This window comes from Pelobates fuscus, chromosome 12 (assembly GCF_036172605.1).
Source record: "Pelobates fuscus isolate aPelFus1 chromosome 12, aPelFus1.pri, whole genome shotgun sequence".
In the NCBI taxonomy this organism is placed as follows: Eukaryota; Metazoa; Chordata; class Amphibia; order Anura; family Pelobatidae; genus Pelobates; species Pelobates fuscus.
This window is the reverse complement of record NC_086328.1, coordinates 103,224,094-103,248,051: the sequence shown is the minus strand read 5'-3', so window position 1 is coordinate 103,248,051 and position 23,958 is coordinate 103,224,094. Positions and strand designations below refer to the sequence as shown.

The 23,958-nt window shown below is 44.9% G+C and overlaps 1 protein-coding gene across 2 annotated transcripts in view; it reads right to left on the bottom strand.

The window, feature by feature from the left end:
- RRAS2 (RAS related 2) overlaps positions 1-23,958 on the bottom strand; it is a 59,593-nt gene continuing 35,635 nt past the window's right edge. For both annotated transcript variants that reach the window (XM_063437439.1, XM_063437440.1), the window contains exons 2-7: positions 7,524-7,611; positions 7,002-7,104; positions 6,243-6,351; positions 2,498-2,616; positions 969-1,164; positions 1-907 (exon numbers count right to left, since the gene is read on the bottom strand). In XM_063437439.1, the coding sequence (XP_063293509.1) occupies positions 1,077-1,164; positions 2,498-2,616; positions 6,243-6,351; positions 7,002-7,104; positions 7,524-7,611 (507 nt within the window). In that variant the 3' untranslated portion in view covers positions 1-907; positions 969-1,076. The remainder of the gene's footprint in view (positions 908-968; positions 1,165-2,497; positions 2,617-6,242; positions 6,352-7,001; positions 7,105-7,523; positions 7,612-23,958) is intronic.

The window sequence follows — 23,958 nt, the reverse complement described above, 5'->3', positions numbered from 1 at the left end:
TTTTATTATAAAATGTGTTGGGTAAATATTATTTAGCAATTTTACCCATAACTTTTATTGCCAGTTTAGAGATTTATGTACTCAACGGTGAGTATTTTGGCTTGTTTGTAAACTGTAAAGTAATATATTGTATGTATCCGGCTTTTCCTGAACTCACAGATTCTTCCACCTCTGTTCAAACGAGAGATCTTTAAATGAATACATCCTCTATTCGTTGTGAGAAGACATAATGTTGAATCCTGCAAGACACTGTATGAGACATACACAGAAACGCTATCAATACAAACCATTAACAAGAAATATAATTTCAGACTAGTGCGCAGAATTCGAACATCTCTCCTTAACCTATTGATTTTCACATTTTTTGAGCACTTTCCAAAATTAGATTTTATGTATCAGGAATCACTGATATCACCGGCACAGGCAATCCTTTCTTTTATAAAATGTGACATCAAAAAAGGCAAATGTTAAAAGAAAACGATGAAGGCAAATAATAGCCTCCGTTAATCTTGTAAAAAAAAAAATCTGGTGGTTGTTTATTGGCACAAATGGTGGCAGAAATATGATTGTCTTTTGTCTGAATATTTTTGCTGCCAGCAGACTGCATCGAGCAGTAACGTATGCCGACAGACGCTGGGTTAAAAGATGAGCCTATAAAAAGAATTCTAGAAGGCAGTGGCTTTCCTTTCCATGACCGATGATCTGCCCGTTGTAGAACTGAGGACACGTGAGATGTTGGGAGCAGGTCTGTCACTTATGAGTGGCCGCAATTCCTGCTCCTGGGATTCCAAATTTGGTAATACTGTAGCACCTTGCCAGGATGGGTTCCTGTGTGCCTCCATCCACTCCATGGTTTTTAAATCCACCTGTCCAGTAGATTTCTCTATGTGCGGACTGTAAATGACTCCTTAAAATCCTGACCATAGAAACTTAAGTAAATAACCTTGCAGTGTGCAGTGAATAAGCACATCATGCTCGGAGGTAAAAGGCCATCTTAGCGATGGATACCGAGAAAATAGGATAATGTCTAGACATTATATTTGGATGGAGGAAAAAGATACTAAATGCCAGTTCTCTTAGAAGATGACACAGTGACACCCTTTCTTGGCCTTTTCCTTCCGCGTTGGCTCCGGTGACGGAGGACATTCTTGTTCCTGAAATTTCCTGCAGACAGAAAACAATGCGAAAATAAAGAAATGTCCTTTAAACAGCAAAACAATTCATATCTTAGCACAGTTAAGGATCTCTTAGAAGCTGTTGTTTTTGGTACTGCTACACATGTAATATTATAGCCTCTCAGGATAGATAATTTTTATTTAAAGGGGCCATCCAAGCACCATAATCACTACATCAAGTTCCAGTGTTTGTGCTAGGGCGATCCCCTGGTTCTCGGTCAGTTTGCAAGCTGAGGTCTCCCAGGCATCCTTGGTCTGGCAACTTGTTTTCCAAATTGGTAACGAGGGAGTTCGTATCAGCCTTTCGCATCCTCTAAATATGGACAACACATTGCTAATGCTTGCAAGTGACACAGAGACATAGGAATGGCGCTTGCAACCTCCTAGCATCATAATGGTCTGTAGTGGTTATGGTACTTAAATACCCCTTTAATTACAATTGAATTACTACAACACATTGCTAAATAACATATGAATACTCAGAGGTGATGCATTATTTTAATAGATATAATGGAGATACATTAAAAAATATATATTTAGAGGGCAATATACATTTTAATTTTAGGGGGCAAAGTTTTCAGCCAGTTATGGCCCTCCCATTGCCCCTATAAACCCATAAATAATACCTGCGTAAGTGAGACTACAGAACCAGCTACAAGAAACTGCAGTGATTTATATGTGGCAGCACAATATAAGCTTGTTAACATAAAGCCTTTTAATTAGCAGGGTGAGAGCACCGGACCCACAAACCATCTGCCAGTATCAGGCCAGTACTGGCAGCGCCGTGCACCATAATCTGACACTTCTATAATATTTTAAATGTCTATCGTTGCCTTTGCCGAGGAAAGAGTTAACTGCTATAGCAAGGGACAGAGGACTCACGTGACAGGTGAGGAAATGTCCCCTGAATCAATGCAATTGAAATATTAAAATAGAAATATTGTTTCAGCACTGCAGTTTTTTTTTACAGAAACAGGACAAATAACGCTCCCTAAGTAATTAATATTGTTTGACTTTTTATAGATTTATCTTGGAGAAAGGCCAATTGGAATAGTTAATAGAGACAAACTGGATACCGCTCTCACCAAATAACCCAGGTGCTCTGAAGCCAGGGCTGGCCAGGCCTCCCTTCCAAGAAGCTTGATAAAGACCTGGTAGGGTCGAAACGTTGCTGCTTCTGCCCCAATAAAACTGCTATTTTTGTTATCCTGGACTGCCTGAACCGTTATTTATTCTGCATAAATTGGAATAGTTAAGGCATCCGTGCATGAGTGTAAGGAGTTAAAAAGATATGGCCGTCATGTAAAATAAAATACACCCACCGTACAACTCGAACTAATTCATGAAAAGCCTGGTCTACATTCATTCGTATTTTCGCGGATGCTTCCATATATGTAACTTTAAGCTGTCTAGCCAGTTGTTGCCCCTCCTCTTGCGTTACCTGAAAGAGATGAAGATTGTATTTGAAATCAGAGCTCTTCTATTTCCTCTCAAAGCATCGCAGTCTGGGCTGGATCACCTAAAATAATCGAACTGAGTGGCAGCATTTTGTGAGAGTTTTTGCCAAGAACATTGTAAGTGAACGTTTATTATTAATGGAACACTCCCGGCTGGGAATCCCATCAGGCAATGCTATGGTGGAAGTTAAACTATAACCATCGTCATTCAATAAAATATATTGTATCTTGCCATGTGAAACCTGCCATGCTGGGTACGACAGAACCAAACCAGCTGCCGATTATGGAAACACAGTGTGGCAACGCTGTATCTAATGATCTGTTTGTTGCAAATCTGGGCCTCGCTACAAGATAGGAGACTTCACTGCTTTAATCAGACAGAAAACCAAAATTTTAATTAGAATCAACACCCTGGTTTATTTTAACTAACTTTTATTCTTTCATATAGTGGAATACAGGAACGGATAAGGGTTAGTAGCCACTTATCGAGTGCAGTGACCAAGAGACAAACACTGTCTATTTTAATAGTAACTCGCTAGCAATTTCCCAGTATAAACCCATAGTTTGAGATCTAATTAGAGCTAATTAATCAATCTGCCAGTTATTTCTAATAACAAATGACTCATCACATGAATGATTTAAAACCTCTGCAGTAACCAGGTTCCATATATCCACAGCTGTTGTCAGGGTTACATTCCTTATTCTAATCATGGTCTTCATCTCATTTGTTTATATTATTGCTATTGTATTTACGCTTTCAGCCTGTCCAGCTTGCACCCCAAAATATACTGGATGGGGGTTTCATGTGGTCTTGACGACGTCAGGCCGTAGATTTGCCTGGAGTCTGCAGAATAAATGGTGTGCACCATCGGAGGGTCTCATATAGTATGACAGCAGTAGAGCTGACAGGCATGCCATAGGTTTCTCTCCATACATGACTTAAACAGATAGCTGGGCAGTGGTTGAAAAGTGATGCCCTCTATGGTGTCAAATCCAAGTCTGGGCATGTTACTGCTCCGAATGGGAGACTGGGCATGATACCGCTCCGAATGGGAGACTGGGCATGATACCGCTCCGAATGGGAGACTGGGCATAATAACTCTCTGAATGGGAGACTGGGTATGATACAGCTCCGAATGAGAGACTGGGTATGATACCGCTCCGAATTGGAGACTGGGTATGATACCGCTCTGAGTTGGAGGCTGGTTATGATACCGCTCCGAATGAGAGACTGGGTATGATACCGCTCCGAATGAGAGACTGGGTATGATACCGCTCCGAATGAGAGACTGGGTATGATACCGCTCTGAGTTGGAGGCTGGTTATGATACCGCTCCGAATGAGAGACTGGGTATGATACCGCTCCGAATGGGGGACTGGGTATGATACCGCTCTGAATGGGAGACTGGGTATGATAATGCTCCGAATTGGAGACTGGGTATGATACCGCTCCGAATGGGAGATTGGGTATGATACCGCTCCGAATGAGAGACTGGGTATGATACCGCTCCGAATGAGAGACTGGGTATGATACCGCTCCGAATGAGAGACTGGGTATGATACCGCTCCGAATGAGAGACTGGGTATGATACCGCTCCGAAATGGAGACTGGGTATGATACCGCTCCGAATTGGAGACTGGGTATGATACCGCTCCGAATAGGAGACTGGGTATGATACCGCTCCGAATAGGAGACTGGGTATGATACCGTTCTGAATTGGAGACTGGTTATGATGCCGCTCCGAATGAGAGACTGGGTATGATACCGCTCCGAATGGGGGACTGGGCATAATAACTCTCCGAATGGGAGACTGGGTATGATACCGCTCCGAATGGGGGACTGGGTATGATACCACTCTGAATGGGAGACTGGGTATGATAATGCTCCGAATTGGAGACTGGGTATGATACCGCTCCGAATGGGAGATTGGGTATGATACTGCTCCGAATGAGAGACTGGGTATGATACCGCTCCGAATGAGAGACTGGGTATGATACCGATCCGAATGAGAGACTGGGTATGATACCGCTCCGAAATGGAGACTGGGTATGATACCGCTCCGAATTGGAGACTGGGTATGATACCGCTCCGAATGGGGGACTGGGTATGATACCGCTCTGAATGGGAGACTGGGTATGATAATGCTCCGAATTGGAGACTGGGTATGATACCGCTCCGAATGAGAGACTGGGTATGATACCGCTCCGAATGAGAGACTGGGTATGATACCGCTCCGAATGAGAGACTGGGTATGATACCGCTCCGAAATGGAGACTGGGTATGATACCGCTCCGAATTGGAGACTGGGTATGATACCGCTCCGAATAGGAGACTGGGTATGATACCGTTCTGAATTGGAGACTGGTTATGATGCCGCTCCGAATGAGAGACTGGGTATGATACCGCTCCGAATGGGGGACTGGGTATGATACCGCTCCGAATGGGAGACTGGGTATGATACCGCTCCGAATTGGAGACTGGGTATGATGCCGCTCCGAATGAGAGACTGGGTATGATACCACTCCGAATGAGACACTGGGTATGACACCGCTCCGAATGAGAGACTGGGTATGATACCGCTCCGAATAGGAGACTGGGTATGATACCGTTCTGAATTGGAGACTGGTTATGATGCCGCTCCGAATGAGAGACTGGGTATGATACCGCTCCGAATGAGAGACTGGGTATGATACCGCTCCGAATTGGAGACTGGGCATGATACCGTTCCGAATGGGGGACTGGGTATGATACCGCTCCGAATTGGAGACTGGGTATGATACCGCCCTGAATGAGAGACTGGGTATGATACTGCTCCGAATGGGACTCTGGGTATGATACCGCTCCGAATAGGAGTCTGGGTATGATACTGCAAAGGACCGCTGAGTTTGCTATAATATATTGGGTTGTGTTTTTATGTGGTCTTCCCCCTTAACACTGAAGGTCAGGTTTAAAGAGGAAGATATAGTTGCTTTGAACAATTAATGTGACTTCTTTAGAAAAAAATTTATGGTTTCTTTCACTCTTAGAATTAAAGTCGCATATATTTATAACAATAATATAATTATTTCGCCCATTTTTTTCTTTACTTCTCTTTACTTTTATAACAAACATAAATCCCTCCTGATCTGATGCTCCCTCTAGGGCAATGGTAGGCACAAATGTGATTTTGTGGACTACATCAACAAAATCTGGCAAAGCATTAGGGGAGATGTAGTCCACAATATTTGGAGTGACAAAGTTTGCCTACTCCTGCCCAATTAGAGCAGCAATGTAGTCTCCGCATTGGTACTTATAGAAGCACCACTACAAGCTGACAAGCCAGGACAGTCCGCAGATTCACGGTAATGTAGCTGAATCTCATCACTCAAGCTCTGTTCATAATGAGGATTCAGAATCCTGTGCAACAGGGTCAAGTTCTAATGTTGGCGAGATAACAGAACCAGGGACTATGTATAATTTCTCCTATGGCAGCTAGAACAAAGAATCACTTTCAAAAAGCCCCAAACGTATTAGAGATGAAAACCACCTCCAGTATCATCAGTAATGAAATACAAATCTTGTCAGTTTGTCTGCAATACCTCCATTCCCCACCTGGGGGCATAACATTACCTGTCTCTGATGTTCCAGGTCTGCTTTGTTACCAACTAGTATCATGGGGAATTCATCTCGGTCTTTTACCCGTAGGATCTGTCTTTGGAATTTATAAATCTCTTCAAAGCTACAACAAATTAGACATAAAATAGCATTACATTTTAACTACAATTAAACGCCTGCACAATGTTCCCATTTTAAATTAATTACGCGATGCAAAATCCATAGGAATAACTTGGGTAACACATTAGCCCGTGCAATGATTTTAACTTTTCTGCAGAACATTATCCAAGTATAAAAGGAACACTGTGGGCACTATAACAACTTCATCTTGTAAAAGTTTATAGTGCCTTCAGTCCTAGCCCCCCTTAAAACCTTTTATTTTAATAATTAGAAGGCTTGGAAGCGCGTCTTCAAGCCACTCCTCCAAGACCGCTGTGTATGAGAGCCGAGACTGTTACTTCCTGCCTCTCATCCCGTAACATCACGGACTGTCATAGAGAATAATTTGGGGGGGAGCCTGAACTAATTGGCCACATCAGATATGTGTTCCTAGCGGTACAGTGCTCCTTTAAAAAGAGCAGAAATGGTTTGTTTGTGGTGCTTTGTACATAAAGCTATATTTTATATATACTTTTAATTCTAAAATAATTGGCCACTAGACTGCTGTCCTAAATGATAATATAACACTCTGATATATATGAAATATACTTTATTCTGTAGCAGGAGCCATGTATATGCATTTAAAGTACCAATTAAAACAATAAAATTCTGTACCTTCCCCTATCTGTCACGGAGAACACCAGTAAAAATCCCTCTCCAGTCCTCATGTACTGCTCTCGCATGGCCCCAAATTCCTCCTGTCCCGCTGTGTCCAGAACTGTGAAAAGAAAAAAAATCGAATTAAATCCCCCCCAAGTGCTGTGAAGAAAATGCGCTGCCACTTAAACCACTGACATACACACACACAGTATGGATTTCTATCCTTCTACTTTACAATTACTCACAGAAAACAATCCCGAACGGAATTCATTCTGCAACTTACATTGGATCTTAAAATTGGGATTCGGAATCTTAATAAGAGTTGGGTCTGATCTACATGTCGCTGTGGCTAATCTTGATGTAGGTGTTTATTGAGCATGATTCCTGTGCATTTTCGGTTAAATTTCACCTCGTCCACAGATGGAAGAACCCTCCACAATGTGTCCTTTATTGGGAGTGAATGTACAAATGCAATAGGCAGCTGGGTTTATCTAGTTTTGCGTTGATGTAAATGACCATTAGTTCATAGATACTTACTGTCCAATCTAGCGGCACGGTCATCGATGACGCACTGCTTGGTGTACGAATCCTCAATGGTTGGATCATAATCTGTCACAAAGTACGACTGCAAAAAACAATAAATAGAAGGTCATCCCGTGGAATCATCTTTCAAAAACAAAACCTTTTCACAAAACGTGAATGCAGAATATTACCAAACTTTGTGTCATATAGTCACTTTTCATATAATTGCAGCATTTTTAAATGTTTTTGCATCAGAATTCATTTGAATTGATTCTGGATCAAAAATGGATCCTGAAATCCAGATTTGTTTTAGAATTGTGTCTAAATCATCAGCCACAACACAGGACGGATTCATTATCTTAAGTTACAACTCTTTGAGGTAAACAAAAAAATTTTTTTTTTTTTTTTTAAATTAAATGTGAGTGGTCTAATTGGTGTAACCAAGACAAACAGAGTATAGGCGCTCGCTATAGTGGTATAAGTGATATATGATGGGCAGCAGTGACCAACACAAGGATTCCCCACCTTATGATAAAACAATAGTGAACAAAAAGAAAAAAGAAAACCGCGCCCTTATTTGGATACGAACATACGTACTCAAATCCTTATGGTCATACAATTTCAATGGTATACCTAAAAAAAAAAGAAGAATATACAAAATAATAGTGTAACCCTGTAGGTAATCCAAAAACAATAGAGACAATATATGGATATACACTCACATTTTTTATGGACTTTCTCATAGAGTATTTTATTTACATTGTTTTTTATTGATTTATATGTATAATAAATAGTTATATTTTATTTTTTATTACTCTGAGATTTCCATTATATATTTTGTTCCTGGTTTACATCTTTGTTCCTTGGTGGGGATTATACCACCTATGCGCTACTAACTAGAGCGAGGTACGCTCTGGTAAATGTGAGTACTATATTGTCTATTCACTTGTCACCCATATTGTAACGGATCACCTGGCACCCCGACTGAGTACCTCCGTTAATGGATGCTCCTAGTGCTTCCTGAGGACTCCAAGCACTCTGGCAGACACCGCAATCACCGAATCCGAGAAACCTTTTAAATTCTCCCAAGCATATGAATGCTGTAGACCATTGAATAGGAACCATACGAATAGGCTTGTACTCCTAGCAGTCAACTGGAACAGCATGCAATAAATCCTTCCCCCCAATAATGAGACGACACATCACTTTGAGGGTAAAACAGGAACTCTGGACTGGCTCATCCAGCCCGGCTTTTATTACAATAATACACATACAGTCCACACCCAGGGGGAGGCATAAAATATCCAATCACATACATGGTTCAGCCCACACATCCCCTCCCCTCAGATAACATTAAACCCAATTATCCGGTACACCTTTTCAGCCAAGTTCTGGATGTACCCCAAAACCCGGGGGTACACCTTTAAATCCAGCATCGCTGGATAGCCCTTATTCAGGGGGACAACATATTCAAAATTCAAGTCATTCGGATGAACGGTTCGTGAGATATGGGGTTCCAAAGATTTGACCGACCGCATGGGTAAAGTATCCGAAAACAGTTCCATGCATTTTGGCCCTGCAGTCGGTCACAAACAAGGGAATGAAAACAGACGAATTGCCTGTGTTATAGAGCCTGGAGAGGGTTTGAATGAATTCCCTTGTTTGTGGGGTTCTTTCTACCGAACGGCGGGTCATTCGGTAGTTTCTATACGAATTTCTGGAAGTATGGAGGTCTCAGCGGTGTTTGCCTAGTCAAGTGTCCGATTTTAGTTCCAGACACTCGACGGCAAAACACTGCTGTTCGGTAGTTTAAGATGGCCGCCGCCACGTGTTTGTTTCCCGAATGGCGGCCACCCAGAGGACAAAGAATACATTACACTGATTGCCAATTACCCGTTTGCAACATTGTTGCAAACTGTAATTGGAGGCACACTTATTCCTGGGTGGTCTGGTTGTTCGGTAGTTTCACTCAATATAATGAATGGAGTGATTCTACCGAACAATCAGGTGAATGCTGCATACATATCCCAGGTTAAACTCAACACATAAATACATATGTAATATTAAAGGCAGTATACTGGAATATGCTCCACAGTCTTAAAGGGACAGTAGTCCCAAAAGTCCCAATATGTCCATCGCTGATTTTAAAGGGCCAGTAGCAGCAATATAAAGTACAATATGCCCCAAATAACCCAGGGGCCATAGTCAGCAGGTAGGAGGCTAGCAAACAGGCTTCTCCAGGGCCCAGTGGCGAGGTTGGTTTCGCCACATTTCTCCCCTTTTCCAAACAGACTAACAGGGTACCTGACCTCTTGCCAGTCAGTGCCCTTGTTAGTCCAGCAGCCCACCCACAAAACAGAAACAGCAGTACAGCCCACCCACAATAAATGGTTACTACACCTGAGTAAGAGAAAAACTTGTCCAGGTCCAGGTGCCTCACCATGGCTGTGTGGGGGACTGGTAGGCTGTTTTGGTGGGTTGCTGAGTGGGCAGAGCCCAGCGGTACTCTGCCCTGGTGCCAGCACTACCCCGGGAGTAGTCTGGTTGGAGCCTTGCTGGAGACCGACTGTCTCCCCTTTAGATGCACAGCTCTGCTGCTGGAGACCGACTGTCTCCCCTTTAGATGCACCGCTCTGCTGCCAGAGGGGGAGACCGACTGTCTCCCCTTTGGATACATTAAGCTGCCGCTGGGGAGAGGTGGTAACCAGCTCCTCTCCCATTAGAACACTCTGCCCATTGATGATCCGCCGCTGGGGAGAGGTGGTAACAATCTCCTCTCCCATTAGAACACTCTGCCCATTGATGATCTGCCGCTGGGGAGAGGAGGTAACAATCTCCTCTCCCATGCCTACTTTCAGTCTTTGTGGAGGGAGACCGACTGTCTCTCCTCCCAATTCAGTGTCCTGCTGCTGGGGAATAGAGACTGGGCTCTCTATTCCCAAAAAATCACGCTGCTGCTGGGGGGTAGGACCAACTACCTCTGCCCCCTGTAACTCAGCCTTCCGCTGGGGAGGGAGGACGCTGCTCTCCTCTCCCTGCACTTCACACTGCCTTCCCGGCATATCACTCTGCTGCTGGGGGGTAGGACCAACTACCTCTGCCCCCTGTAACTCAGCCTGCCGCTGGGGAATGGAGACTGGGCTCCCAATTCCCTGCAATTCACACTGCCGCTGGGGAATGGAGACTGGGCTCCCAATTCCCAACAAATCACACTGCCGCTGGGGAGGGAGGACGGCCCCTTCAGCTCCCTGTAACTTGGGCGCAGAGACCACGGTCCCATCTGCGCTGGTGTGGGGCTTACTGTCTCCCCTTGGTGCGCTAAGCTGCCGCTGGGGAGAGGGGGTAACAAACTCCTCTCCCTTACACACTTTCAGCAGCTGGGGAGCAGGGCTGACCCTCTGTACTCCCTGTAGGCAGGGCGCAGAGACCACGGTCCCATCTGCGCTGGTGAGGGGTTTACTGTCTCCCCTTGGTGGGTTAGGTTGTCGGTTGGGAGAGGGGGTAACAAACTCCTCTCCCTTACACACCTTCAGCCGCTGGGGAGAGGGGATAACAGGTTCCTCTCCCTGAACCGTAGACTGCCGCTGGGGAGGAAGGACGACCCCTTCAGCTCTCTTTTTGTCTAAATCTGCTAGGCGATGCAGGAAATCTGCCGTTGATTCCCTTATGAACTGCACAATTTTCTCAGAGGGGTTGGGTCCAAAGAAAGCCAGCCGTATGGCAATCTCTCTGTCCAACCGCTCCTGAGTGTAGCCAGGCGCCATGCTTGCTCTGCTGCAGTTGCTTCTTTTGTGGATAGGGACGCTGTACGGGTACTAGCGTTGTCCTCCCTTTGTAATCCAAACGAACTGTGTCTCCGAGCTGCTTTACCTCGCACTAGGACGCCATCCCACCGCTTGCCACCAATGTAACGGATCGCCTGGCACCCCGACTGAGTACCTCCGTTAATGGATGCTCCTAGTGCTTCCTGAGGACTCCAAGCACTCTGGCAGACACCACAATCACCGAATCCGAGAAACCTTTTAAATTCTCCCAAGCATATGAATGCTGTAGACCATTGAATAGGAACCATACGAATAGGCTTGTACTCCTAGCAGTCAACTGGAACAGCATGCAATAAATCCTTCCCCCCAATAATGAGACGACACATCACTTTGAGGGTAAAACAGGAACTCTGGACTGGCTCATCCAGCCCGGCTTTTATTACAATAATACACATACAGTCCACACCCAGGAGGAGGCATAAAATATCCAATCACATACATGGTTCAGCCCACACATCCCCTCCCCTCAGATAACATTAAACCCAATTATCCGGTACACCTTTTCAGCCAAGTTCTGGATGTACCCTAAAACCCGGGGGTACACCTTTAAATCCAGCATCGCTGGATAGCCCTTATTCAGGGGGACAACATATTCAAAATTCAAGTCATTCGGATGAACGGTTCGTGAGATATGGGGTTCCAAAGATTTGACCGACCGCATGGGTAAAGTATCCGAAAACAGTTCCATGCATTTTGGCCCTGCGGTCGGTCACAAACAAGGGAATGAAAACAGACGAATTGCCTGTGTTATAGAGCCTGGAGAGGGTTTGAATGAATTCCCTTGTTTGTGGGGTTCTTTCTACCGAACGGCGGGTCATTCGGTAGTTTCTATACGAATTTCTGGAAGTATGGAGGTCTCAGCGGTGTTTGCCTAGTCAAGTGTCCGATTTTAGTTCCAGACACTCGACGGCAAAACACCGCTGTTCGGTAGTTTAAGATGGCCGCCGCCACGTGTTTGTTTCCCGAATGGCGGCCACCCAGAGGACAAAGAATACATTACACTGATTGCCAATTACCCGTTTGCAACATTGTTGCAAACTGTAATTGGAGGCACACTTATTCCTGGGTGGTCTGGTTGTTCGGTAGTTTCACTCAATATAATGAATGGAGTGATTCTACCGAACAATCAGGTGAATGCTGCATACATATCCCAGGTTAAACTCAACACATAAATACATATGTAATATTAAAGGCAGTATACTGGAATATGCTCCACAGTCTTAAAGGGACAGTAGTCCCAAAAGTCCCAATATGTCCATCGCTGATTTTAAAGGAGCAGTAGCAGCAATATAAAGTACAATATGCCCCAAATAACCCAGGGGCCATAGTCAGCAGGTAGGAGGCTAGCAAACAGGCTTCTCCAGGGCCCAGTGGCGAGGTTGGTTTCGCCACACATATCAATATTGGTATTTACTACACTATGTGGATTCTCCTGTTTTTTCTGTTTGAGACCATCAAGACGTGGACCACCTCATATTTATCCTAGGATGGGGATCATTCCGTCTATGCGCTAAAACAGCAGAGCTCTGTATTTAGCTCTGCCAAATGTGAGTGTATATCCATATATTTTCTCTATTGTTTTTGGATTACCTACAGGGTTACACTATTATTTTGTATATTCTTCTTTTTTTTTTAGGTATACCATTGAAATTGTATGACCATAAGGATTTGAGTACGTATGTTCGTATCCAAATAAGGGCGCGGTTTTCTTTTTTGTTTTTGTTCACTATTGGTGTAACCACCCTGGCTTGCTGACGATTGAGTAGTAGATCATTTTATAATATGAGCATTGCAGAAGATAGAGACTAGAGGCTTTATATTAAAGAATGTACTTAAGGTGTGAAGGGAAGTGAGCAGGTGAGATAACAGAATTAGTGGAAACAGGACAACCGGTTTAGAACAGAAGAAGAGAGCACATGCTGAATGGGGTGAGGCCAAGATTAACCATGTATTAATGAGACATTAATATATTAATATTCATTTTAAAAGCATTATCATTTCAATGTGTGGTATCGTCGTGTATATGTACTTTACACAGTTTATCTAAAAAGTAGTGAAATCAATGTACTTCTTCTCAAGGAAACAAAAAGTTTTGTAAAAAGATTTTCAACATTAGTCAATTGCAGTAATCAGTTTTGTCCACTAGATGTCGCCTGGCTTTCAAACGTGATAATGTACGCACGTTTAGTTCATAAATGCATGTGGACATCTATATGATGACGATTGAAGTAAACGGTCAGATACAGACAAGGGTACAGATCTTGCTGGCAACGTGTGGACATGCTTGTCCACCCCAATGCATCCTACATTTTATCTTTAAATGGGCAGCCTGTGCACCATAACCACTACATGCCAATATAGTGGTTATAACTCCATTGCCTTTCGGGAGGCACCTACAGGTCAGCCCCTACTCGCCAGCAGTGATCAGGTGGAATAGTTATATCACTTACACCCATAACTGGACAGTGCTGATTGGCTAAGCGCATTATCTGACCAGCCAAATAATGGTGTTAAAATCTGGATAAACTGATATTGTGATATATGTGAAAGTGGGGGTGTCAGGCTACGGTGCCTTAGGAACACTGGGTATTTGTTAAACCTCTATAACAGAATAAACAAGAACTGGGTGATGACCCTGAAGCCTAATTGCACCATAGCCACTAAACTGGTATGTAATGATTAAGATGCCTGGGCAGCTCCACTAAAGTGAGGAATTATGGTAGAATGTTTGTCTCGTGCAGGATTCCCGTCCAAGCTGATATAATGCACTCACATTATTGTTAAGGAGCAATCTCTATTTAATATCTGCAGCCCAGCTAAGACAAACCTTGTTTTGCCACTAGCACCACACATGTTCGGCCACCAAGAGAACAGCATTTTAATACAAAATTTTACATTCTAGGAAATAAACCATTTATTTGAATTTTTGTATTCAATAGTGTTTTGTCCAACCTCTATGAATAGCAACACAACTTGTGATATAGTTTAGTTAGTGAAAGAAAAAACTCCAAGTACCATAATCCGATTGATTTAATATGGCTGACTGATTTAAAGTACTGCAAGCCTATGTTTCTACATGACATCCCACACTCAGAACAAATGACCCGCAGGCCTACATTAAAAGTATTATGCACCTTTTGTGGTACATTATTTAGATTGTGATGTTTACAAATTGAAGTATCCCTTCAACCAAAACAAAGTCTGATCCGTGAATGGCAATTCATGCTGAAAAGTGAAAAGTAATGACATGAGTCCTAAACTATGACGGTCTTACCTTAAAGGGTTACTCCAACCACAATGACCACTTCAGTATTTTGAAGTGGTCATGGTGGTATGATTATGCATGTGCATAATTGCACCCCCAAAACACGTGATTTGTGAGTCAGTAATTCTATTCGGGATTGCCAAAAGTCAATTCTGTGCATATTTTATGTCTGTCCTTAGCACACACAACCCACCCCTCCCTCTTTCCATTACAGCCGATATTTTATTTTTTACACAAATCCATCCCTCCCTTCATGCCTCCCTACTCCCTGCCCTCGATGTCTCAGATTGCGTACATGTGCTGTGAGCCAGTGAAACAGTCCAATCAAATCACAGGCATCTCGATGAGAAATCTGTGATTGGACCACACAACTGCGTCCGCGACGTCGGATGTAGATCAGTGCCGGGAGCTTTGCCAGACGCTGGAAGTCACGTACATAAACAAAAAATAAACCCCCACCTTTTTTAATCATTAAAGTGTGGGGAGGGGGGCCTAGCTAGATATGCCCTATAGGGAATTATAAGGTAAAAACACCTCATTAGTTATAAGGGTTTGAAGGAACCTTCAATGAGAGCTGCAATGTCCTTCTCTCAGATCAGCGGTTATTTATAGTGGTTATGTAGTAAATAAAGCAGCAGAGGTAAGTAACAAATTACCTCCGTTGCACTTCCACATTGAGGGGACTTTTCTGTCCCATGATGCCTTAGGTGCACTCATGCACGTTCAGATATCAAGAGAGAAATTCTATATAAGCACATGGGGTTAACTAATCTAGCCGATAAGAATATTATTAAGTTTATCACAACAGCCCCTTTAATCTCAGGGGTCTGAACAGAAATAGAACAGCACTGGTTATAAAACTGAATGAAATATAAGCATTGTTTCCATGTAAATGTTTTGTGGTTCAGAGAATCGCTCGCAGTTACAGGAAAATTAAGTTCAAGTTTTTTTTCTGCTTCCTTTCTGTCGTTTAGTTGAGCCGGGGCCCCTTGAGGAGAGCTCAGGCCTGGGGTTAACGTCTTCGTGACAGGAATGTATAAAACGTTGCTTTCCTTTAAATCCCCTGCAGAAAACTAACCCCATAAATCATGTGGTTTAACTGTAAGTAAAAATTAAATCAGAGATGACAGTAAGCCCAATGCTAGAATTATCACTTCAGCCAGGATCATGAATCTCATCATGCTGAATCGGTAGGCTGAGACCACTCTGAGAAAGCAGGCATTTAATCAGGCCAATTATTACAGAAACAATCAGAAAGTTTCATAATTCACCTTGAACGGCAATGAATAAAACCTCACTGCAGCTTCAGATATGTAACCAGAACCCAAACACATCCGCTCAAAGGAAGGGAGGGTGTGACAAGTCATAACAGGGGTAAAAATAGGGCCAATTACCCCCACAATTGAGCAAAACTAGGGCCCATTACCCCACAAAACAGGGCAAAACTAGGGCTCATTCTCCCCACAATGGGGCAAAACTAGAGCGCATTTACCCCCCTACCCCCAATAGGTCAAAAAGCTGAATTGGAACAGCTATGATTCCATCTCAGATTCTTTGTCCTTGAATTTGATTCACTTTGAATTCTCGTTTTAGTAAATAACTGTTAGTTCAATAGGTGAAATGATCCACCACCAGACTCAGGGCTTTTAGACTTTTAACAACAGAAAAACATAAAAGTGGCTACTCATGGATCAAATGGCTTCTAAAACATAACTTTAATAAATCACTAAAATGTTACGTATATAGGTAATGCTATAAAGTGGTGCTATTTTGTAGCATTGTACTTGTATAACATGAGGACACAATCGCACTGCGTCATTATGTGTATATATGTACCTTTTTAGTGATTCAATAAATGTTACAATTTAGAAATTACATCCATAATAAGCCGCTTTTATGTTTTTCTTTTGTTTGTTATACATTCTAATGGTTTCCATGGTGATTTCTTCACATTTAGTGTTTTACTAAATATTAATGCCCAGTGGTTAATTAATACTGTAAATAAATGTGCTCCTGCTATTTGTGTTGAAAGCTGAATAAAGAACAATTCTTTGATAAAATCATCCTTAATCCAGGTTTTACATTAGTACACTTTCTGATACGTTCTCTGCTTTAGAAGGAAGTGTGTCCACAGCAGATGACATGTAAGATCTGTGCCGCAAGGCACAGCAAGGCACAGCTATTTTACAGAAAGCACAGTTAGCGGAATAACTCTAAGATCCAATTAAAATTTAAGGCAAAAAATATATAAATTTGAAGCATGGCTGTTTGAAGAATTTCTACAGATCGGCTATATTAGCCTAACATGTTGAATTCCCAACAATGTTTAATTTAGTGTATTGATGCCAATTTCAGGCAGCGACTGTTAATTCAGTTTAACGTACTAAATGATGAGGCTGTTTAATAGATATAATCCCGGCTTTAAAGCAGAAAATGGGGAACTGAGATTACTCTGTATCAGCGTTTTTTGGTTGTTTCTTTGTGCTCTTGTGAAACTTAGTATTGCAAAATAAAACTGAGAAGAGGTACTAGTTAAATTTAGTATTCAGAGGTCACCCTATCTAATGACAGGCACTTTCTATCAAACGTCTGTTTCCAGTCACTATTATCCAAAAATATAAAAATTTGAAAATAAAAATAAATAATAATAATAATGAAGGGTCCTGTCACTTCGAGTATTTAGCACGGGGCGGCCTCCCGTAACACAGTACAGGGAGCGAGAATGATCGCTTAATAAGGCGTTGTTTTTAGCTGCTTCGATTCTGCTTAAGTTTCAATAATGATAAAATATGCGTTATTACTAAACGATGACATAAACATTATAAACAGAAAGCTGCAGTTTGCATATAAACCAACTTGAAAGGGGAGAAAGATACCGAATTGCACTGAAAAAAAGATATACTGCAAATGTCTCATAAGAGTTAATAGAACTCTGTTAAGTCTGCAGCGGTCAGCCCACAATGAAATATTTCATAGTTTGGGAAGCTTAACTCAATAACCGTTTATTCTGAGTTTTTTTTAATTAAAAATTCTGTTTTGTGTAAAACAGGGGTGCCCAAAAGATAGACCTCCATATGTTGTAAAACCACAACTCCCATGATGCTTTTGTATGCTTTTAGAATGCTCTAGAATGACAAAGGATCATGGGAGCGATAGTTATAGCCCAAAGGGGACCTGGGCGCCTCCTTTGGGCACCACTGGTGTAAAACATCCCAGGTACATTAACCATTTGTGTACTGCAGGGTCTTTTATTATTCTCTCACAAGTCCCGAGATAAGGATATATCTATCGGAGGCAGAAAAAGCTGCAAACAATTATTAGCAGAACTACTGAAAAATGCAATTTTCACAGTTTTCCTAAATGCAAAATGCAGCTGGTCACAGTCAGAAATAGCTGACCAGACATCCTACAAATGCCATCTGCTTCAGCTGACGAGACGCGAGTTGCCGGGGAAAGAATATGCCACACTCGACAAGAACACAGTATTATCCTGTTAGAGCGTTTAATTGGATATTTTCATCGCTGCCTGGCAAATCGTACAGCAGGTCCTCCCCCACTCTCCTTAATAAAACCATCAGCCAAAATACAACAATGTATAAATGCCTCGGCCAGTAAGGGGAACCTCAAATTTGCCACCAACACGAAGGGCCCCTTGTCCACTATAAAGCAGCCCAGGGCCCACTGAAAGGGTGAGAACCTGCAGAGGGCTGTTTCTCATTTATCTATACAGTCAGTGGGTTCAGAAACCTCCCGAGAAGACATTGGGATGGGTGTGGTTGTTTGTGATGATTAAGGGGTACAGACATGACCCCAAATGCTGAAAATGCTGAACAGACGTGCATAGTGAGGCTCTATTAACTATACACGTAGCAAGCTTTCTGTTTCTTTCAGTTTCATTGTGTCCTAATAATTCTACTCCTCCTACCGCTTGCCTTTATTTATATCTATTACCTTCCTCGTGCGGATCTTATAACCAGGGCGCCTCCATTTTGTTTTCCTCGGCCCGTGACGTCTGCAGTGTGCCTTTCTGTTGGATACATTTGACTGCTAAATTACAGTTAAAGTAAAACTTTGCTTAAGCTCTGCCCATTTCCAGAGATCACGCAACCCCATAAGAAGTCTTCGCTAATTTAAACAAACAAAAAAAAAAAATATGAGGAAACAATGGAACAGAAAAAAGTTTAATATAAAAATAAAACATACAAAGTGACAGATTTTCTTGAATAATTCATGTCGCCAGTTACAGGAATGGCTAAGCATAATGGTAGTTGGAGTCCACTACAGCTGGAGAGCTATAACAGACGTAAAATAACAGGGAGATTCACTGAAGTGAGGAGGCCAAAGTATCTGAACTGGAAGTATAGCTGACGCAGCAAATTTTTACCTTAAATGTGAAATCACTTTGAATTCTCACTTTAGTAACTAACCCCTGTGAGTGTCCACAATTACCCAGCGGAGCCTCAAGCAACACAAGTAAAGCATTTATCTGCTTAATTAAACAGATCAGGTTCTCCGCTTGGCTGAAAACACCCAAAATAGGTTCCAGCTGCCGGATAATGGAGACAGACCATACGAGAATGTGTCCGAGACTCAACGGTTCTCCGACCATGTCTACTGAGCACACTTACTACAAACTTCACCCTCGGCAATAAACGAAAGACAGACTGAAAGGTAACTGAAAGGAAAATACACGTTTTAAGTCAAACAGTCACATGCAAGAAAATAGAAAAAATATTTGTCAATTCTTCACGATTCCAGGTTTTATATCAACTGAAAGTCTAGTAAGATCTACTTAGTCAGTAGCTGGAGAGCAATAGATTTCCTACTATGATTAAAGAGGGGGAGTAACTCTCCCAGCACTGACCCAGGATTTATTAACTGGGGGAGGGGAGTAACTCTCCCAGCCATGACCCAGGATTCATTAACCGGGGGGAGGGGAGTAACTCTCCCAGCCATGACCCAGGATTCATTAACTGGGGGGAGGGGAGTAACTCTCCCAGCCATGACCCAGGATTCATTAACCGGGGGGAGTGAAGTAACTCTCCCAGCACTGACCCAGGATTTATTAACTGGGGGGAGGGGAGTAACTCTCCCAGCCATGACCCAGGATTCATTAACGGGGGGGAGTGGAGTAACTCTCCCAGCCATGACCCAGGATTCATTAACTGGGGGCAGGGGAGTAACTCTCCCAGCCATGACCTGGGATTCATTAACTGGGGGGAGTGGAGTAACTCTCCCAGCACTGACCCGGGATTCATTAACTGGGGGGGAGGGGAGTAACTCTCCCAGCACTGACCCGGGATTCATTAACTGGGGGGAAAGGGAGTAACTCTCCCAGCACTGACCCGGGATTCAACTGGGGGGAAAGGGAGTAACTCTCCCAGCACTGACCCAGGATTTATTAACTGGGGGAGGGGAGTAACTCTCCCAGCCATGACCCAGGATTCATTAACCGGGGGGAGGGGAGTAACTCTCCCAGCCATGACCCAGGATTCATTAACTGGGGGGAGGGGAGTAACTCTCCCAGCCATGACCCAGGATTCATTAACCGGGGGGAGGGGAGTAACTCTCCCAGCACTGACCCAGGATTTATTAACTGGGGGAGGGGAGTAACTCTCCCAGCCATGACCCAGGATTCATTAACCGGGGGGAGGGGAGTAACTCTCCCAGCCATGACCCAGGATTCATTAACTGGGGGGAGGGGAGTAACTCTCCCAGCCATTACCCAGGATTCATTAACCGGGGGGAGGGGAGTAACTCTCCCAGCCATGACCCAGGATTCATTAACTGGGGGGAGGGGAGTAACTCTCCCAGCCATGACCCAGGATTCATTAACCGGGGGGAGGGGAGTAACTCTCCCAGCCATGACCCAGGATTCATTAACTGGGGGGAGGGGAGTAACTCTCCCAGCCATGACCCAGGATTCATTAACCGGGGGGAGGGGAGTAACTCTCCCAGCCATGACCCAGGATTCATTAACTGGGGGGAAGGGAGTAACTCTCCCAGCACTGACCCAGGATTCATTAACTGGGGGGAGTGAAGTAACTCTCCCAGCACTGACCCAGGATTTATTAACTGGGGGAGGGGAGTAACTCTCCCAGCCATGACCCAGGATTCATTAACCGGGGGGAGGGGAGTAACTCTCCCAGCCATGACCCAGGATTCATTAACTGGGGGGAGGGGAGTAACTCTCCCAGCCATGACCCAGGATTCATTAACCGGGGGGAGGGGAGTAACTCTCCCAGCCATGACCCAGGATTCATTAACTGGGGGGAAGGGAGTAACTCTCCCAGCACTGACCCAGGACTCATTAACTGGGGGGAGTGAAGTAACTCTCCCAGCACTGACCCAGGATTTATTAACTGGGGGAGGGGAGTAACTCTCCTAGCCATGACCCAGGATTCATTAACGGGGGGGAGTGGAGTAACTCTCCCAGCCATGACCCAGGATTCATTAACTGGGGGGAGGGGAGTAACTCTCCCAGCCATGACCCAGGATTTATTAACTGGGGGAGGGGAGTAACTCTCCCAACCATGACCCAGGATTCATTAACGGGGGGAGTGGAGTAACTCTCCCAGCACTGACCCAGGATTCATTAACTGGGGGGAGGGTAGTAACTCTCCCAGCCATGACCCAGGATTCATTAACCGGGGGGAGGGGAGTAACTCTCCCAGCCATGACCCAGGATTCATTAACTGGGGGGAGGGGAGTAACTCTCCCAGCCATTACCCAGGATTCATTAACCGGGGGGAGGGGAGTAACTCTCCCAGCCATGACCCAGGATTCATTAACTGGGGGGAGGGGAGTAACTCTCCCAGCCATGACCCAGGATTCATTAACCGGGGGGAGGGGAGTAACTCTCCCAGCCATGACCCAGGATTCATTAACTGGGGGGAGGGGAGTAACTCTCCCAGCCATGACCCAGGATTCATTAACCGGGGGGAGGGGAGTAACTCTCCCAGCCATGACCCAGGATTCATTAACTGGGGGGAAGGGAGTAACTCTCCCAGCACTGACCCAGGATTCATTAACTGGGGGGAGTGAAGTAACTCTCCCAGCACTGACCCAGGATTTATTAACTGGGGGAGGGGAGTAACTCTCCCAGCCATGACCCAGGATTCATTAACCGGGGGGAGGGGAGTAACTCTCCCAGCCATGACCCAGGATTCATTAACTGGGGGGAGGGGAGTAACTCTCCCAGCCATGACCCAGGATTCATTAACCGGGGGGAGGGGAGTAACTCTCCCAGCCATGACCCAGGATTCATTAACTGGGGGGAGGGGAGTAACTCTCCCAGCCATGACCCAGGATTCATTAACCGGGGGGAGGGGAGTAACTCTCCCAGCCATGACCCAGGATTCATTAACTGGGGGGAGGGGAGTAACTCTCCCAGCCATGACCCAGGATTCATTAACCGGGGGGAGGGGAGTAACTCTCCCAGCCATGACCCAGGATTCATTAACTGGGGGGAAGGGAGTAACTCTCCCAGCACTGACCCAGGACTCATTAACTGGGGGGAGTGAAGTAACTCTCCCAGCACTGACCCAGGATTTATTAACTGGGGGAGGGGAGTAACTCTCCTAGCCATGACCCAGGATTCATTAACGGGGGGGAGTGGAGTAACTCTCCCAGCCATGACCCAGGATTCATTAACTGGGGGGAGGGGAGTAACTCTCCCAGCCATGACCCAGGATTTATTAACTGGGGGAGGGGAGTAACTCTCCCAACCATGACCCAGGATTCATTAACGGGGGGAGTGGAGTAACTCTCCCAGCACTGACCCAGGATTCATTAACTGGGGGGAGGGTAGTAACTCTCCCAGCCAAAACCCAGGATTCATTAACTGGGGGGAGGGGAGTAACTCTCCCAGCCATGACCCGGGATTCATTAACTGGGGGGAGTGGAGTAACTCTCAGAGCCATAACCCAGGATTCATTAACTGGGGGCAGGGGAGTAACTCTCCCAGCCATGACCTGGGATTCATTAACTGGGGGGAGTGGAGTAACTCTCCCAGCACTGACCCGGGATTCATTAACTGGGGGGGAGGGGAGTAACTCTCCCAGCACTGACCCGGTATTCATTAACTGGGGGAGGGGGAGTAACTCTCCCAGCCCCGACCCAGGATTCATTAACTGGGGGGAGGGGAGTAACTCTCCCAACACTGACCCAGGATTCAATAACTGGGGGGAGGGGAGTAACTCTCCCAGCACTGACCTGGAATTCATTAACTGGGGGAGGGGAGTAACTCTCCCAGCTCCTTAACTGGGGGGAGGGGAGTAACTCTCCCAGCACTGACCCAGGATTCATTAACTGGGGGGAGGGGAGTAACTCTCCCAGCACTGACCCGGGATTCATTAACTGGGGGGAGTGGAGGAACTCTCCCAGCCATAACCCAGGATTCAGTAACTGGGGGAGGGGAGTAACTCTCCGAGCCATGACCCGGGAATCATTAACTGGGGGGAGAGGAGTAACTCTCCCAGCCTTAACCCAGGATTTATTAACTGGGGTGAGTGGAGTAACTCTCCCAGCAATGACCCAGGATTCATTAACTTGGGGGGAAGGGAGTAACTCTCCCAGCACTGACCCAGGATTCATTAACTGGGGGGAGGGGAGTAACTCTGCCAGCACTGACCCAGGATTCATTAACTGGGGGGAAAGGGAGTAACTCTCCCAGCACTGACCCAGGATTCATTAACTGGGGGGAAAGGGAGTAACTCTCCCAGCCATGACCCAGGATTAATTAACTGGGGGGAGGGGAGTAACTCTCCCAGCCATGACCCAGGATTCATTAACTTGGGGGGGAAGGGAGTAACTCTCCCAGCACTGACCCAGGATTCGTTAACTGGGGGGGAGGGGAGTAACTCTGCCAGCACTGACCCAGGATTCATTAACTGGGGGGAGGGGAGTAACTCTCCTAGCACTGACCCAGGATTCATTAACTGGGGGGAGGGGAGTAACTCTCCCAGCACTGACCCAGGATTCATTAACTGGGGGGAAAGGGAGTAACTCTCCCAGCACTGACCTAGGATTCATTAACTTGTGGGGAAGGGAGTAACTCTCCCAGCACTGACCCAGGATTCATTAACTGGGGGGAGTGGAGTAACTCTGCCAGCACTGACCCAGGATTCATTAACTGGGGGGAAAGGGAGTAACTCTCCCAGCACTGACCCAGGATTAATTAACTGGGGGGAAAGGGAGGAACTCTCCCAGCACTGACCCGGGATTCATTAACTGGGGGGAAAGTGAGTAACTCTCCCAGCACTGACCCGGGATTCATTAACTGGGGGGAGTGGAGTAACTCTCCCAACACTGACCCAGGATTCAATAACTGGGGGGAGGGGAGTAACTCTCCCAGCACTGA